The sequence below is a fragment of the Tachysurus fulvidraco genome, chromosome 26 (assembly GCF_022655615.1).
Source record: "Tachysurus fulvidraco isolate hzauxx_2018 chromosome 26, HZAU_PFXX_2.0, whole genome shotgun sequence".
In the NCBI taxonomy this organism is placed as follows: Eukaryota; Metazoa; Chordata; class Actinopteri; order Siluriformes; family Bagridae; genus Tachysurus; species Tachysurus fulvidraco.
The window spans coordinates 15,488,181-15,503,180 of record NC_062543.1 but is presented as its reverse complement, the minus strand read 5'-3'; the positions used below and the strand labels follow the sequence as shown (position 1 = coordinate 15,503,180).

At 44.2% G+C, this 15,000-nt stretch overlaps 3 protein-coding genes across 4 annotated transcripts in view; all 3 read left to right on the top strand.

The window, feature by feature from the left end:
• Positions 1–1,314, top strand: part of alkbh6 (alkB homolog 6) — a 3,767-nt gene extending 2,453 nt beyond the window's left edge. The window contains exons 6-7 of the mRNA XM_027178017.2: positions 365–699; positions 1,001–1,314. Coding sequence (XP_027033818.2) covers positions 365–634 — 270 coding nt within the window. The 3' untranslated portion in view covers positions 635–699; positions 1,001–1,314. The remainder of the gene's footprint in view (positions 1–364; positions 700–1,000) is intronic.
• A 513-nt stretch (positions 1,315–1,827) lies between these two features.
• Positions 1,828–8,361, top strand: capns1a (calpain, small subunit 1 a). Of its 2 annotated transcripts, none has more exons than XM_027178099.2 (11): positions 1,828–1,947; positions 3,179–3,263; positions 4,009–4,045; positions 5,148–5,240; positions 5,336–5,393; positions 5,658–5,722; positions 5,864–5,932; positions 6,133–6,211; positions 6,340–6,456; positions 7,291–7,349; positions 7,975–8,361. In XM_027178099.2, the coding sequence occupies exons 2-11, from the start codon at positions 3,217–3,219 to the stop codon at positions 7,999–8,001; spliced, it is 651 nt and encodes a 216-aa protein (XP_027033900.1). In that variant the 5' UTR covers positions 1,828–1,947; positions 3,179–3,216; the 3' UTR covers positions 8,002–8,361. The 2 variants fall into 2 exon arrangements, with proteins under 2 accessions (XP_027033900.1, XP_047665471.1); XM_047809515.1 differs by lacking the exon at positions 1,828–1,947 and adding an exon at positions 2,217–2,279.
• An 864-nt stretch (positions 8,362–9,225) lies between these two features.
• zgc:153990 (uncharacterized protein LOC768125 homolog) lies at positions 9,226–13,166 on the top strand. Its single transcript, XM_027178098.2, has 4 exons — positions 9,226–9,381; positions 10,305–10,490; positions 10,687–11,145; positions 11,269–13,166. Exons 2-4 carry the CDS (start codon positions 10,349–10,351, stop codon positions 11,673–11,675), a joined length of 1,008 nt encoding a protein of 335 aa, XP_027033899.1. The 5' UTR covers positions 9,226–9,381; positions 10,305–10,348; the 3' UTR covers positions 11,676–13,166.
• Positions 13,167–15,000: the final 1,834 nt, after the last annotated feature.

Below are 15,000 nucleotides of genomic sequence, written 5' to 3'. Positions count from 1 at the left end.
CTTCTTCCGATCCGCTGCTGAGTCACTGCTTCGATTCCTAAAATCATTTTCCAACCGTGGGTGAGTCAAACATGACAGCGTATGATTGGTGTAGTGAGAGAGCGGTGCTGAGGGTGTGACGGGAAACCGAGAACCGAATTAGCCACAGAACCAAAAATAAACAAAGCAAACAATAAGTGAATTAAATTGAAAAACGAGGAAGAAAAATGTAGCAGAAAAACAAGGAAGAATGTCACAAAGTCTTTAACTGTATATTCATCATCCACTTTATTAGGACCACCTGCTCAGTCATCCCTCTCTCTCTCTCTCTCTCTCTCTCTCTCTCTCTCTCTCTCTCTCTCTCTCTCTCTCTCTCTCTCTGCAGACCGAAGTTCCCCAGACGGAGGAGAGCCGCTACGTGCTGTCTTTGTTACTGCAGCGTCGCAGTCTGCTAATCCTGCAGGATGAGATGTACGAGCGCTACCTTCATGGGATTGGCAGCGTTGCCATGGATACTCTAACGGAGAGTGTGGCGAACCTGGCACTGGCAGGAAGACGGGTGGGTGAGACACTTTGTCGCGGGACCAGAGTCTCCCTTACCATCCGTCACGTGCCCAAGGTTTGCCGTGCCAACCTGCTGCTCGCCAGGAAGTGACGCGATCACCGCCGAGCCGGCCAAACTACGAAGTGATGCTCTCAGAGAGCAAAGTGAACCAGCAGGTAACTGGGAAGTGACGCAACCAGCGTTATGGGCAGTCAGGGAATAACATTAGCATTAGGATTCAAGCAGGAAGTGACTGGAACCTGAATCCTGACACCGTACGTTTCACAGCATTTCCACGCGCTAGTTTCTTCACGTCTGGCATCTGATGACGTTCTGTAAACATTTTTTTCTGGCCCAGAAATTAGCATGAACAGAACTTTTCCTGGTGTTTCTTTTTTAATTACGATACGTTATAAAGTCATTCGAATTCATTGCTGTCTTTCTGACTCTTTCATTCTTAAATCCCTTCTTCCTCAGATAACCTTTGCAGTCAGGACCTCCCTTCCTGTACCGGTCACCTCGTCGTCGTCTACGTTCTACTCTGAGTTTATTCAGCTGCGAGGAGGAAACGGACTTATTTGACTGTACATAATTTCAGCCCGTCGTTTGTGAGGATAATTGTCTTGCTATGTGCGTAAATCTGTTGTATTACTGTATTGTGTCGATTTTTTCTGTCTTTATCAATGTTGTGAGTTGTTTAGATGTCATTTGATGCCAAAACAAGAAAATAAACACATTAGACTGTATATATAAAACATTTTAAACCTTAAAATAAAGTTTTCTTTAAGGTGTTTAAATGTTTACAGTAAGTTATTTTACTGTCTGTGTGTGTGTGTGTGTGTCTGTCTATGTGTGTGTATCTGTGTGTGTGTGTGTCTGTGTGTGTGTTTGTCTGTCTGTCAGTCTGTGTGTGTGTCTGTCTATGTGTGTGTATCTGTGTGTGTGTGTGTGTCTATGTGTGTGTCTGTGTGTGTGTGTTTGTCTGTCTGTCTGTCTGTTTGTGTGTGTGTTTGTCTGTTTGTCAGTCTGTGTGTGTGTGTGAGTGTATCTGTCTGTGTGTGTGTCTGTCTGTGTGTGTGTCTGTGTGTGTGTGTTTGTCTGTCTGTCTGTGTGTGTGTCTGTCTATGTGTGTGTGTATCTGTCAGTGTGTGTATCTGTCTGTCTGTGTGTGTGTGTGTGTCTGTCTGTCTGTGTGTGTGTGTGTGTTTGTGTATCTGTGTGTGTGTATCGGTGTGTGTGTGTGTGACAAAACAAAAGGTGTTTAAATGTTTACAGTAAGTTATTTTACTTCACACACTGTATCTGGAGACCACGCCTTGTGTGCGTGACGTAATGTCGTGGTCACGCCCCCTTTGGGCTAGGAGTATAAATGATCCGCGGTCCGCTTGCAGCCTTCAGACGTTGGATCCGCTGTCGTACATTTGGTAAGTTTTGTTTATTTTTATTTATTTAATTTGTTATTTATTTATTTATTTTTTAAATTAAACCAAATTAGTTTGGTTGTTAAATTAATTTATCACAGACCTTAAAAAAAAACTGACTGCATATTTTCTGCGTTGCTTTCCCGTACCCGTTTTGTGACTAGTCCCGCCTCCCACACTGTGATTGGTTAGTGTTCTTGTGGACGCGCTGTCGGATTGGTCGATCGCGCTTTCCTCTCGCGCGAGCGTCAACTTCTGGACGATCCTATTGGATTATGAAGAAAACGGTTGTGGAATGGATTAAATGACCCACCGGATTTTAGTGAAATTAAAATGTAAAATTATGACGCACTATTTTATTTTATTATGAATGTTCCTAATGAGCATTTATAAGCGTTATATGTATAAAAGTGATCTCTAAACTAAGACCTGTAAGATGGAGCCGTAAAGGATGAGTACCGTCGGATAACTTAACTAGTGCTAACAGCTAATAGCTTCGATTGTTTTGGTTTGTCACCGTTAATAAAATGTCGAAATGATAACTCGAGCTAAAAAAGAAGACGAATATAATTTAGGCTCAGATTAAAAAACACAACGGGGTTATTTGTCTCTGAGGAGAAACGCTGAGGTTAGTTAGGCGTGTCCTCGGTCAATAAGAAACAAGGGTTGTGTCCCAAATCACTCAGCCCGCCATACACACTGCGCACTATAGAGGGCGCCACACGGCTGAATTTTACACACTATCTAGTCCACTACGTGTCCGTTTGGAACTGGGCCGCGTCTTTACGAAGGTTCTCGTCCCTTGAGGGCTATGATTGATTCATATTGAATGTAAACTTTTTTTTATTTTTTTATTTGTAACTTTCTGAGCCCTGGAAGCAGCACCCACACAACACCTAACAGAAATAAAAGGATAAAAGCTCTTGAGTTTTACAGAACAGGTTTATTAACAAAAGTAGATTCATGTAACTCTATAGAGACTATAAATATTCATGTATAAACTCTATAGACGCTATAAATATTCATGTATAAACTCTAGGGACTCATTTCTTCCTATAAAAGTGCGTAAAGACTTCATTTTTCACTCACTTGTGTAAATCCAGGAACAGTGTACTATAATATTTTTGCCTGTTGTCATGGTTACAATGTATCAGGGTTTATTTCCTATGGCACAAAACCACAAACTACATAAACTACACAAGGACAATAATGAAACGCACGACTGTGTTGACAGAGTTTTCCTCACTGAGCTGAAGTGACTCCACGCCGAAGATGTTTCTGGTTAAGAAGATGATTGGTGGGATCGTTGATGTGGTCAGGTGAGTGTGTGTGTGTCTGTCAGTGTGTCTGTCAGTGTGTGTGTCAGTGTGTGTGTCTGTCAGTGTGTCTGTCTGTCTGTCTCTCTATCTGTTGGGGTGTGTGTGTGTGTGTGTGTGTGTGTGTGCTCGCGTGTACTTCAAACTTGCTGTACAACCAGATTTTTTAGGTAATGACTTTAGATGTGTGGAGCCTTGTGCATTAGTTTACACACCCCAAGAATGCTTGCTATGAGTAATGATCAGGTGATAAAGGTATTTCACTCACCCAGAAACTGTTTATAAAGCTGTGTTCATTCACTTATTATTCTTCTTATTATTATTATTATTATTTACAATTTTAGATTTTTTTTCCTTTTTAATATTATCAATCAGAAATCAGTGCGGTCTGAAACAGCTGCTTACGTCATTTTAACGTATAAAGTGTATATAAGGTTTAGCAGGTTGTAATCCGTGTTCCATATAGAGAGTTTTTATCAGTATTTATCGGCACATCTGAGGTAAAAGTTTTTAGATTTTTTCTGTTCCCGTTCCACCGTCATCGCACCGTCACGTCGTCCGAGTGAAAGATTTTATATCAGTGAGCTAGCAGGAAATATCCTCATTGTTTGCTAGCTTTAAACTACGTTTCTACGTTGGTTGTTAAGGTCGTAGTTTAACCCACATAAACGGTGAAGAAACCTCAAACACCACTCCTCTATATAAAAGTAATGTTCAATGCTGATTCCGCCCTTTTCTGTTTCCACAGCAACATCGATCCCGGCCAGTTCGTGCCCTCCGACCCTGTGAGTGAAACTCGATTCCTCATGACGTCACATGCAGATAAATAATATTAATCTATTAACTCTAATCTAACTCACTGCTGAAAATGAAAGGATGTTGAGAAGCGGTTATTGTGGGGTTTATTTTTTTAGAATAAACAATTGTTTTACTCTCTGAGAAAGTTGTGGAGGTAAAAAAAAGAGTAATCACGAGCATACGGTTGGCTTTTTGGCTGGATTAAAGGACTAAAGTGCAACCGCGTTGCTCTCTTAAAGTCACCTGGCTAAAGAAAAGAGACGCTGTGGTGCAAAAGTTTCTCTCTTTGTGCTCAACACAAACCTGAACACAGCTGAAAACACAACGCCTGGTTAGAAAACTGTTTCCGCAAAGAGCTCAAGGTTTTCTGTGAATTAGTCAGACCTTCCATTGTAAAAAAAAGGAGGGCGTGTCTTTCAGCCAGACGTTGGTTCGGGGTGTGGCCTGTAATATGCAAATCATTCTGCTTGTTACTCAGCGTTTGTCCTGTAGAACCGGTTTTTTTAGCTCGTATGTTTGGCCGCGGTCCAGCCGACACCCGTCCTTTTATTCGGGTTGTATGTTTCAGAGCTGGATTTTACAAAAGAACAATAGACCTCCAGCCGAAGTGATGAGGAATTCAGTTACAGGATGAGTTTCTCGTGCAGGCGTGTCGAGGAAAAACCGCTCCAGGGTACGAACAGAAGTCGCTTCATTCGGAGCTGTAGATCAGAGACGTGGTTCTGGCTGTGAGCCAAGAATCTCTTCTGTTGTGAGGAATAACACACCCGGTGTCGGGCTGTTAAACACCAAAAGCATTTCACTAAGTGTTTTATTGCTCTTACACCACCTCAGCAACTCGACTCCCCGGCAGTTACATTAGTGTTTCTGTTATAAAGCCACATCACTTTTATTTAGTTGCATGGAACGTTCACACAGCTGGTTCTAACAGGTCAGGGGATAAAAACAGTGAACGTTTCACCATGTTCAGTTGTTGCTACAGAAACCGTAAAATATCCGAATGAGTGTGTTAAAGAAAATGAAACAGGACTAGGTTGTTTGTGGTGTGTGTGTTTGTGTGTGTCTTATGGTGTGTGTGTGTGTTTGTAGCCTCCTACTCGCAGACCGCTGGCGTACGTCCAGGCGAACGAGAATGACGAGGAGCGCAAGTTCCGTAGTGTGTTCCAGCAACTCGCCGGCGATGTGAGTCTCTCTGTCTCACTTACACACACACACACACACACACACACACTCAATCTCACCAGAGCAATGTCCGAATGCATGTGTTGCCGTTACAGGACATGGAGGTGAGTCCCAACGAGCTGATGAACATCCTCAACAAGATCATCGCCAAACGTTAGTATCAACTTTATATCGATGTTCTCACCATAGACGCCACATTCTGTACGCTCACTGAGATCGGTTACGGCCGGGTCACGTGACCCCGAGGGAAGGGATTGATGTTATGATGTTAAATATTTATTCACAGGTTTATATCATTATTACATTATATTCATATTCTATATATTTATTCTTATGTGCTTCATCAGCACTGCTGTGTGAACGTTGTATTACCTAGGAGTATTGGGGAATAATTGGGGTGTGTGTGTGTGTGTCTAGGTGGTGACTTGAAGACTGATGGCTTCTCTGTTGAGTCCTGCAGGAGTATGGTGGCTGTTATGGACGTATCCTGCTCTAGTCAACCCCAAACCCACACACACAAACCCACCCACACACACAATCCCACACACATTTTAATTCATACGGTCATGTGATCGTAAATCCTCCCTTATTGCTGTGTATTGGGCCTTAATGATGTTGTGCAGAGCGACAGCACGGGCAAGCTCGGGTTCGAAGAGTTCAAATACCTCTGGAACAACATCAAGAAGTGGCAGGTAGGTTTCAGTACATGAACGTGTGTGTGTGAGTGAGTGAGAGAGAGAGAGACAAAGACAGACATTCATAAGGACTAAACTAGTGTTTTTAAGCACAGGATGCACCATGTATTTGTGATTGAGTGTGTGATGGGATTGTAGTGAATACGTGTGTGTGTGTGTGTGTGTGTGTGTGTGTGTGCTGTTTTTTCTGTCTCTAGGCCATCTATAAGCAGTTTGATGCCGATCAGTCTGGCCTGATCGGTGCTAGCGAGCTGCCCAATGCATTCAAAGCTGCAGGTTTTTATCTAAAACATCTTAATGTGATTTGCCATGATGGACTGTTCTATGTAGAGATCCTCTTTTAACCTAAAACTTCATCTCTGTTGATCCTGACAGCATCATGACGTGTGTGTGTGTGTGTGTAGGTTTCCCCCTGAATGACCAGCTCTTCCAGCTGCTCATCCGCAGGTACAGTGACGAGAACGGCAACATGGACTTCGATAACTACATCAGCTGTCTGGTCCGTCTGGACGCGATGTGCCGTGAGTCGATTCTCACTTCAGCCAGAACTAAAGATCTTAAATCAGCAACCGGATATTTATATACAACAATATTTATATACATTTCGAAGGCAGACACCTCTGGTGGCTCCACCCCCTTCTATTAAGAGTGTGGATATCGTTGTCTGATCTACACTTTAGCTAACTGCCCCTGATCTTATGCCTACCGAAAATCACTGAAATTTTACTTTTTACTTTTACTTCAAATACTTAAGTACATTAAATATCAGAAAATGAATTTTGATACTTAAGTACAGTAAATATCATATACTTTAAGACTTTTACTTCAGTAATATTCTAAAAGGCAACTTTCACTTCTACCGAAGTCTTTTTCTAGTATCATACTTGTACTTTTACTCAAGTATTGCTTTCTAATACTTTATACAACACTGAGGATGAGTGAGCGCTTGGCTGCTGATCCGCCATTTCGGCGCCAGTGGTTTAAAAGAGGGCGGGGCGCATGCGCACTTCGTGGAATCGATTCATCTTCCCTCGGATAGTAATGCCTGTGAACGTTACGACGTATTTTTGACAGTTGTTTTGCAGACCGTTTTCATGTGTGAAAAAGAGGTGTTGTGAAGAGAAGCGTTGTGTGTAAACTGTCATAGTCGTACATTTTGTTGTCGTATTTGAACAAACACAAAATTGTAGGCCGTAGGTTTTGGGATCTGACTCGGCAAAATTAAAATTTACACACAAATGCTTTGAATTACGTACGATTATTATTGACAGTGTTTTTATTCCATAACCGTGGGGTCGGAGAATCGTGTCTGTTTACTGTGTAACAATTCCGTTTGTCCATCTTCATCCTAACAGGTGCCTTTAAGACGCTGGACAAAGACAACAACGGCAGCATTAAAGTGAACATCAAAGAGGTGAGAAGTTTCCTGGGAATTTTAATGTTAAGTCATAAAATTAATTCATATTTGACTGAACCGAAGAAAAACGCATAATATTTCAGTGCAAGTGAACACACACAGAGACACGCGCACACAGACACGCGCACACACACACAGACACGCGCACGCGCACACAGACACGTGCACACACACACAGACACGCACACACACACAGACACGTGCACACGCACACAGACACGCACACGCACACAGACACGCACACGCACACAGACACGCACACAGACACGCACACGCACACAGACACGCACACGCACACAGACACGCACACACAGACACGCACACAAACACAGACACGCACACAAACACAGACACGCACACACAGACACACAAGCTAAAAACTTGAGATTTCCAAGACTCTCGGCAAACCTGTTAAAGAAACATTATAACCTGTAATTAAACGTTCACGTTTCTCCTCGTGTAGCTAACTAACATTTTCTGTTTTTTTTTTTACGAGCTTCTCGTTACGTGACCCACAGAGAATGCACTGAGCCTCAGTCAGCACTGATCCTTGTGTTGTGTTGATGTCGGAGAACGAGAGCGTTTTTGTTTTGAGTAACGTATTTGTTCTGTTCCTCCACAGTGGCTGCAGCTGACCATGTACTCGTGAGCGACTCGTCAACGCTTGGATCGTTCGCTTGCCTCGCTACGTTCACCCTTTACACCACCGCACTAACCAAAGCCAGATTTAAACCCAGCCCTGTGTGGCTCTGAAGCTCTGTTTGTTATTTTCCACATTACTGATTCCTTTTGTTAGCTAGAGTCATTTATATGAAGAAATCTACTTGAGAGAGAATTTAAAATGTTGATCACCCAACTGTGTAGATTATTTATCCTTACAGCATGAATTAAAACTAAATGTTAGCGCATTAGCCAAAAGGGGGCGCTGTTGTAGAGATGGAAAGTTACATGTGCACAAATTTTATAGAAAATAAAGCATATGCAAGTAAATAAAGAAGTTTGCAATGATTGTCTTTTTTTTTGTGATTTCTATTCTTGATGCCACGTCCCCTCACTGATGAAACAGAGAAATGCTCATTAATACGGTCTTTACTGCGAGACGCTAGCTAGCTGAACAAAAACAAGGGAATCGGAGCGACGTGACGTTTTTTCAGAACACCACCACAGCTGGATGCACAGCAGCTTTTGCATCATGTTTATTTTTTCTTTTTTTTTAACATAACTCATTACTCTCTCTCTCTCTTTTTAAAGAATCTCACTGCCACATTTTTTCTAAGTTGTCTTCTAAGTTGTTCCGTTCTCGCACTAGCTACGACAGATCGTCGATCGAATAAGCCACACCCCTCATACAGTATAGTACACAAATCACCATCGCGATTGGCTACATAAAAAAAGAAGCTCTTTGTTGTTTAAAAACTTTTACCTTCAAATAAAATAAGACGCGGGCGAGAGACGGAAGGAAATGTTCTTCAGGATCCGCTTCACAGCCGAGTAGCCTGCGGATCACCTGGGAAATGTGTCTGTAATTATAACAATGTGCCCGACAAACATCATAAAAAAATTATTTGTCTACAGTTTATCAAAAAATAAGAAATGATGCTCAGGCTTTTTTTTCACTCTTACTGTATGTCACTGGTGATGTTTTTTTAACAAGGTCAAACACCAAACTAAACTGTTGGTTACTTTTAAGATATTGGACTAAATTTGAAAATGAAGTGTAAAGGGAGTGTATTAGTTTGAGTTGAGTCATAAATAAAGACTTCGGGTGTAGTGAGAGATGAAGGTGTGTGTGTGTGTGTGTGTGTGTGTGTGTGTGTTTGTTTTTTGGTGCTTAGCTGTAGCTACAGCACGGCTGCCAGGGTGAGGTTAGGTGGCTCGACAGCGCCACTTCTCGGGCGTTGTGGTCGCACGGAGGAACTGCACGCTAACAGGAGGAGGAGACTGAGTTTGCGCGGCTGCTGCTGCTTCTTCTTCTTCTTCCTTTACGAACTTTCTGGACGCAAACGCTGTCGAATACGACAGGATCGAGGTAAATCTATCAGCGCCTGACGTGTGTTAAACGTGTGCGTACGTAAGTTTCACCAAGTGTTTGCGCGTAGACAACAAACAGGCTCCATGTAGCTGCTCTGTAGCTTTAGCTATTGTTTAAACTCAACACTTCTGACCTGTTCCTCTGGTCTACACGCTTTAAACCCACCGTTTAACACCCGCAGCGTGCGGATAAGTAATAATAACTCCGATACGAACTGATTGTGAGGCTGGAGATGATGCCAGAGCTGCTTTAGCTAGCTGAATTATTCGGTTAGCTAGAAACATGATGGCGCTGCAGCTCCACTTTCTTTATCACAGAAACTACTTCCGGTGGTTTGTTTCCATGGTTACGTGTCGAGCTGCTGCTGCCGCTGCACTGACACGAGAATTAAACGTTACCGTGTTTGACGTCAACAAAGTCTGGAACTGAGCTGATATTCTACAGAACCGAGTTGTTGTTGTTGTTGTTGTTTTTGTTGTTGTTGTCTGTCGCGTTAATTATACGTCACTCAGAGTTGACATAATCCATAAACACGAGCACACACACTGATGACACACGTTAAACAAATCACTGGGTTGGAATAAGTTTAACAGAAACGTAGAAATCCAACCAAAGGTCCTGGATCCGTCGTCGTCCGTCGTTAAACGTACAGAATGAGCTACAAGGTCAAGGGCGAAACTCCTGTAGAGTTTGTTTATCCGTCTGTTTATCGTGTCCGACGCCGTGACGTCTAATCACACACTTTATTGTGGCAGGAAGCCGTTTGCGACAGCGTGTGTGATGTAAACGAATCCTAATCGCTCGGACGTCCGGGTTTAGAGTCGAGAAACCGTGCAGACGGTGAAGTAATGATGTAGTCACGTTATGACGTATCGTCGACGGATCTCTCTCGGAAACGTCTGTGTTTTCTATCCGCACAGGAAGCTGACCAGGAGGAGAGAGACACACTGAGCGTGAGATCAGAATGTCGTCGTCGTCGGCGTCGTCTTCGCTGCCCCTCGGCCAGGACGGCGCGGTGCGCTACAAGAAGCGCAAGGCCAACTTCTCGTTCAGCGAAGTTCACATCCTGCTGGATGAAGTGCGCAAAAACCGACACCTCGTCGTGGGTGAGTGTGAGACGTGAAGAAGGACGAGTGAGGCGGTGGTGGTGGTGGTGGTGGTGGTGGTGGTGTGTCGCTCACAATCCAGTTAAACACAGACTACACCAAACCTACAGTCACGTGTAACTATGACACGTGTAAAATACTCAATATGAGTATTGTGTGTGTGTGTGTGTGTGTGTGTGTGTGTGTGTGTGTGTAGGTAAATTCAATTCAGGAATTCCCAGTGATGTGAAGAGGAGGAAGTGGACAGAGATCACGCAGCGCATTAACGAGATTGGTGAGTGTGACCGTGAGGTCGGTGAGGTCATAAAGAAGTGGTCCGACCTCAAATGCGACACCAAGAGGAAAATTGCAGCACTACACACGGGCGTGGCTCTGCCTCATTCGTCAGACCTCACGCAGACTGAAAACATCGTGAGCTCCATTCTGGAGCTGGACAAGAAACCGTGGGAGGCGACGCGCTCGCCGCGGGGACGAAGCAGGAGCGAGGAACAGGACATGGCCGTAGGAGACGATGACGATGATATCGCGTTCCTGGGTCCGGGATCGGTTCAGGATTCTCCCAGGTCAGGAATCGAGACGAGGCCGATGCCGCCGCCTCTTCCGGGAGCCGCTGTCGGGGGGGTCGAGATGAAATTAGACCCCTCGAATAACACGGGTAAGAAATGTCTCTCTCTGATTGTTTCTGAAACTAAAATACTTAGTAGTTTTAGTTATTTCCTAGAACATTATTATTTGCGTAAAGATTTATTAAAGTTGTCGTGATGTTCCGCTCGTTCAGACGCAGACTCTCGCGCGATGGACTCGGATGACGACCACCACGACATTATCCCCTCATCCATGAACTCGTACACGGAGGACGAGGGAAACCTCAGCAGCGTCCCACACGTCTCCTCGTCCTCCGCCGGTCAGGCGAAGGCGGAGCCAGAGAGCGCACGTGAGCAGTTAGCACAAAGCGCTAGCCTGAGTGTGCAGGAGCAGCACGTGACGAACGCGTTGCTGTGCACGGTGTCGCGCTCGCTCGAGCTCCTGGCCGAGTCGGTGCAGCAGCTGGCGGAGACGCAGCAGGAGTTCGCGCGCGAGTCGCTCAGGCTGCAGAGAGAGACGGTGCAGGTGCTGCGAGAGTTCGCCTCTGGGGCACTAACACTTCTGCACGAGAGGGTGAACGGCAAACCGCCGCTTATTTAGACGAGAAAACTTGCACAGTTTGAATCACTGCCAAAAAAACGTTACAGCAGCACGAAGCTCACGCAGATCACACTAAATTCTTTTAGCATTAAATTACACATCCATGAAGCTTCGGTCCCCAGCAGAACGACAGGGTCGGAGTTCAAAACACAACACGGTGTCCTACCGAACGAGACCGATGTTATTCTCAGGAGCACGAGCACTACTCGGACAACGGAGAGTTCAATATCGTGACGTAATCACTTATCAGCAGGGACGAAACACTGCAGTGTTACACACAAGCGTCTCCCACATCACTTATTCATGTCAAGCTGCGTTATTCTCCTGACTGATCCCAACCACAATATTCCACATGCTGTTGCCTGAAACTTTCATGAGTCAAGGTTTGTGTATGACGGTGTTTAAACATCCAGAACCAGAGTGCTGTAAAAAAATAAACTTTTTGTATGCTTGTTGTTTTTTTTTATGTCTGTGGATAAAAACCGATACCATGCTGTCAGGTGTAACTTTCCCGACGTCCGAAAGCTCGACTGAGGAAACTTTCCATTTATTTGTATGGCGCTTTTAACATTGGACCTTTTCGCAAAGCAGCTTCACAGAAACACAATGCGAAAAAAAATCCGATTCCAAAATGATTCATATATTAAACAAGAATCCAAGATTAATATTAGATCTATTTAAATCTGTTTGTATTTATCCCTAATGAACAAGGCTGAGGCGACTGAACTCCCTTAGATGGAAGAGGAAGGAACCTTGAGAGGAACAAAAGTGAACCTCATCCTCATCTGGGTGACACTGAAGTGTGTGATTATAGATATACAGTCTGATGATTGTGTATCGACGAGGAGGTTCTCGTCCCGAAAGACCACAAGGAGTCGGAATCGGCTCTTAGAACGTCTGAATACTTCATGAAGCATCTCTGGAACATCACCGTAGATGCCTCAGGATCCTCACATGGTTGTCTTCATCTCATCTCAGTGAAGGTCCAAAATCTTCATGATACGGAACACAACCGATGCTGGAACGGATCTCTGGATGCCTCGTGATGGGAAGAAAAAGAGAATCGATGCGACAGATGATGAAGTGATCAGGCTTAGATTTCACAAAACAGATTCAAACGATCCGATTCTCACGTCGTCATTTCACCGTATAACCACCGCACGTTACTCATCAGTCTGAGCTGCCATGTTTTTATTCTGTCTCTCGCCCGGTGAAACGTCCACGATGAAAATCTGGTGTTCGCAGGATTTATTGCCTAATATATCTTCTACCTGAAGAGATGATTATGTCATGGGACTTTTTGGTGTGTTTTTTTTTATATATTATTATTTTTTTCCTGTAAAAATGCCTCTAGGTGAAAAGGTGTTTAAAAGGTTTGAGGTTCTTGTCAGAAAAAAGAAAGAAACGGTATTATGCTTCTGGATGCCATAAATCATGTAAATGTCTAAAGGAAGTGAAATAAAGTCTCTGCTGCTCTTTTTTGAACAACAACAACAGCTTTAATCAGAAGGTGTTGATTTATTTACAGGAACTGCAGCCCTGACTGTGTACCAGCTCTGACTCGTATGTTTATACTCGCTCTTAATGGGGAAACGCAGGCGGCCACCAGAGGGCAGCAGAGCCGAGCTGCTTAAACACCACATAAACGTACAAAACCTCTGTCTGAATGCGTGCTTCGTTGTGCATACACAGCTGCTGGTGTGTGTGTGTGTGTGTGTGTGTGTGTGTGTGTGTGTGAGAGAGAGAGAGAGAGACAGAGAATGTGGTGGCAGGCAGACAGAGGTCAACAAACCTAATGAGATGAATGGGGCAGCCCCACAAAAGTAATATTGGGGTGTGTGTGTGTGTGTGTCCTGATACTGAACAGCAATGCAGTGTGTTGAGTGTGTGTGCTTGTGTGTTTCTGTGGCTGTATAGCTATGTGTGTGTGCTTGTGTGTGTTTGTGTGTATCTGTGGCTGTGTAGTTGTAAATGTGTGTGTGTGTGTGTGTGTGTGTGTCTCTGTGCATGTGTGCATGTGTGCATCTGTGGCTGTATAGCTGTGTGTGTGTTTGTGTGTGTGGTTGTGTGGCTGTATGTGTGCATCTGTGGCTGTGTGTGTGTGTGTGTGTGTGTGTGTGTGTGTGTGTGTGTGTTACAGCAGCTGCAGTTTCCAGAGCTCAGCTCCTGTATTTTGTCTCTGTCTGCATGTCTGTAGTCTATCTACCATTTATCTCACACACACACACACACACACACACACACACACACACACACACACACACACACACACACACAGCTGTTATAACTCATGACATTAATATCTATTAAACATGAAGCAGCTGCTTGAAGGTGCTGAGCTCAGTGATTATAAAAACAGGTTAAATCCAGATTCTTTAAACACGTCACGTCATCACATGTGTGTTAGTTCACACACACACACACACACACACACACACACACACACACACACACACACACACACACACACACACCTTCAGCTGCTCAAGCTTCATCCTCAGACTTTGCAAGAGAGCAACAAAGAGTTTTTACTGATGTCACTTTTATGGTCAGTTTGTTATCATTGAATCATTTCAGGATTTTATGAGAAGAGATTTTATTTAATCGTCTCTTTAAAAATCAACACAATCTTCACACCAAGGAGGAAGTGAGGACTTTTACATTATTTGTGATGTGTGTAATCGTTCAGTGCCGAGATTTGTGTGTGTGTGTGTGTGTGTGTGTGTGTGATGTCCACGTCTGTTCAGTGCCAACTGTCACCTGCCAGAGTGACAAAGGAGTGAAGGATTAAGGAGGAGAAAAGCGAGGGATGGCGTTATCGATCGTTCTCCTCCCTGGACCACTCGCTCCGCTGTGTGTCTCCACTGACCTCCTGACCTCGTCTTTTCTCCTGCTCTGTCCTCCCCCACCGTGCGCCTCGTTTACTCTTTCATCTCACATCTGCCGCTCCGGAGGAGTGCAGCATCAGCCTGGGGGCCCAGACCCCGTCTCCTGTACAGCACCTACACGCCCCATCAGACGGCCTCTTCTCCTCTCTTCTCTTCTCTCCTCTTCTCTCTTTTCCTCTCTTCTCCTCTCTTCTCTTCTCTTCTCTTCTCCTCTCTTCTCTTCTCTTTTCCTCTTCTCCCTTTTCCTCTCTTCTCTTCTCTTTTCCTCTTCTCTTCTCCTCTCCTCTCTTCTCCTCTCCTCTCTTTTCCTCTCTTCTCTTTTCTTCTCCTCTCCTCTGTTCTCTTCTCCTCTCCTTTCCTCTCTTCTCTTCTCTACTCTTCTCTCCTCTCTTTTCTAGTCTCCCCTTTTTTATCTTTTCTCGTCTATTCGCTTCTCT

Excerpts from the sequence above, each read along its gene's own strand:
- capns1a (XM_027178099.2), top strand. The coding sequence starts at position 3,217 with ATGTTTCTGGTTAAGAAGATGATTGGTGGGATCGTTGATGTGGTCAG. Across the intron at positions 5,241-5,335 it reads TCCAGCAACTCGCCGGCGAT|GACATGGAGGTGAGTCCCAA; the intron begins GTGAGTCTCTCT and ends TTGCCGTTACAG. Across the intron at positions 5,933-6,132 it reads ACAACATCAAGAAGTGGCAG|GCCATCTATAAGCAGTTTGA; the intron begins GTAGGTTTCAGT and ends TTCTGTCTCTAG.
- zgc:153990 (XM_027178098.2), top strand. The coding sequence starts at position 10,349 with ATGTCGTCGTCGTCGGCGTCGTCTTCGCTGCCCCTCGGCCAGGACGGC. Across the intron at positions 10,491-10,686 it reads AAACCGACACCTCGTCGTGG|GTAAATTCAATTCAGGAATT; the intron begins GTGAGTGTGAGA and ends GTGTGTGTGTAG. Across the intron at positions 11,146-11,268 it reads AGACCCCTCGAATAACACGG|ACGCAGACTCTCGCGCGATG; the intron begins GTAAGAAATGTC and ends CCGCTCGTTCAG.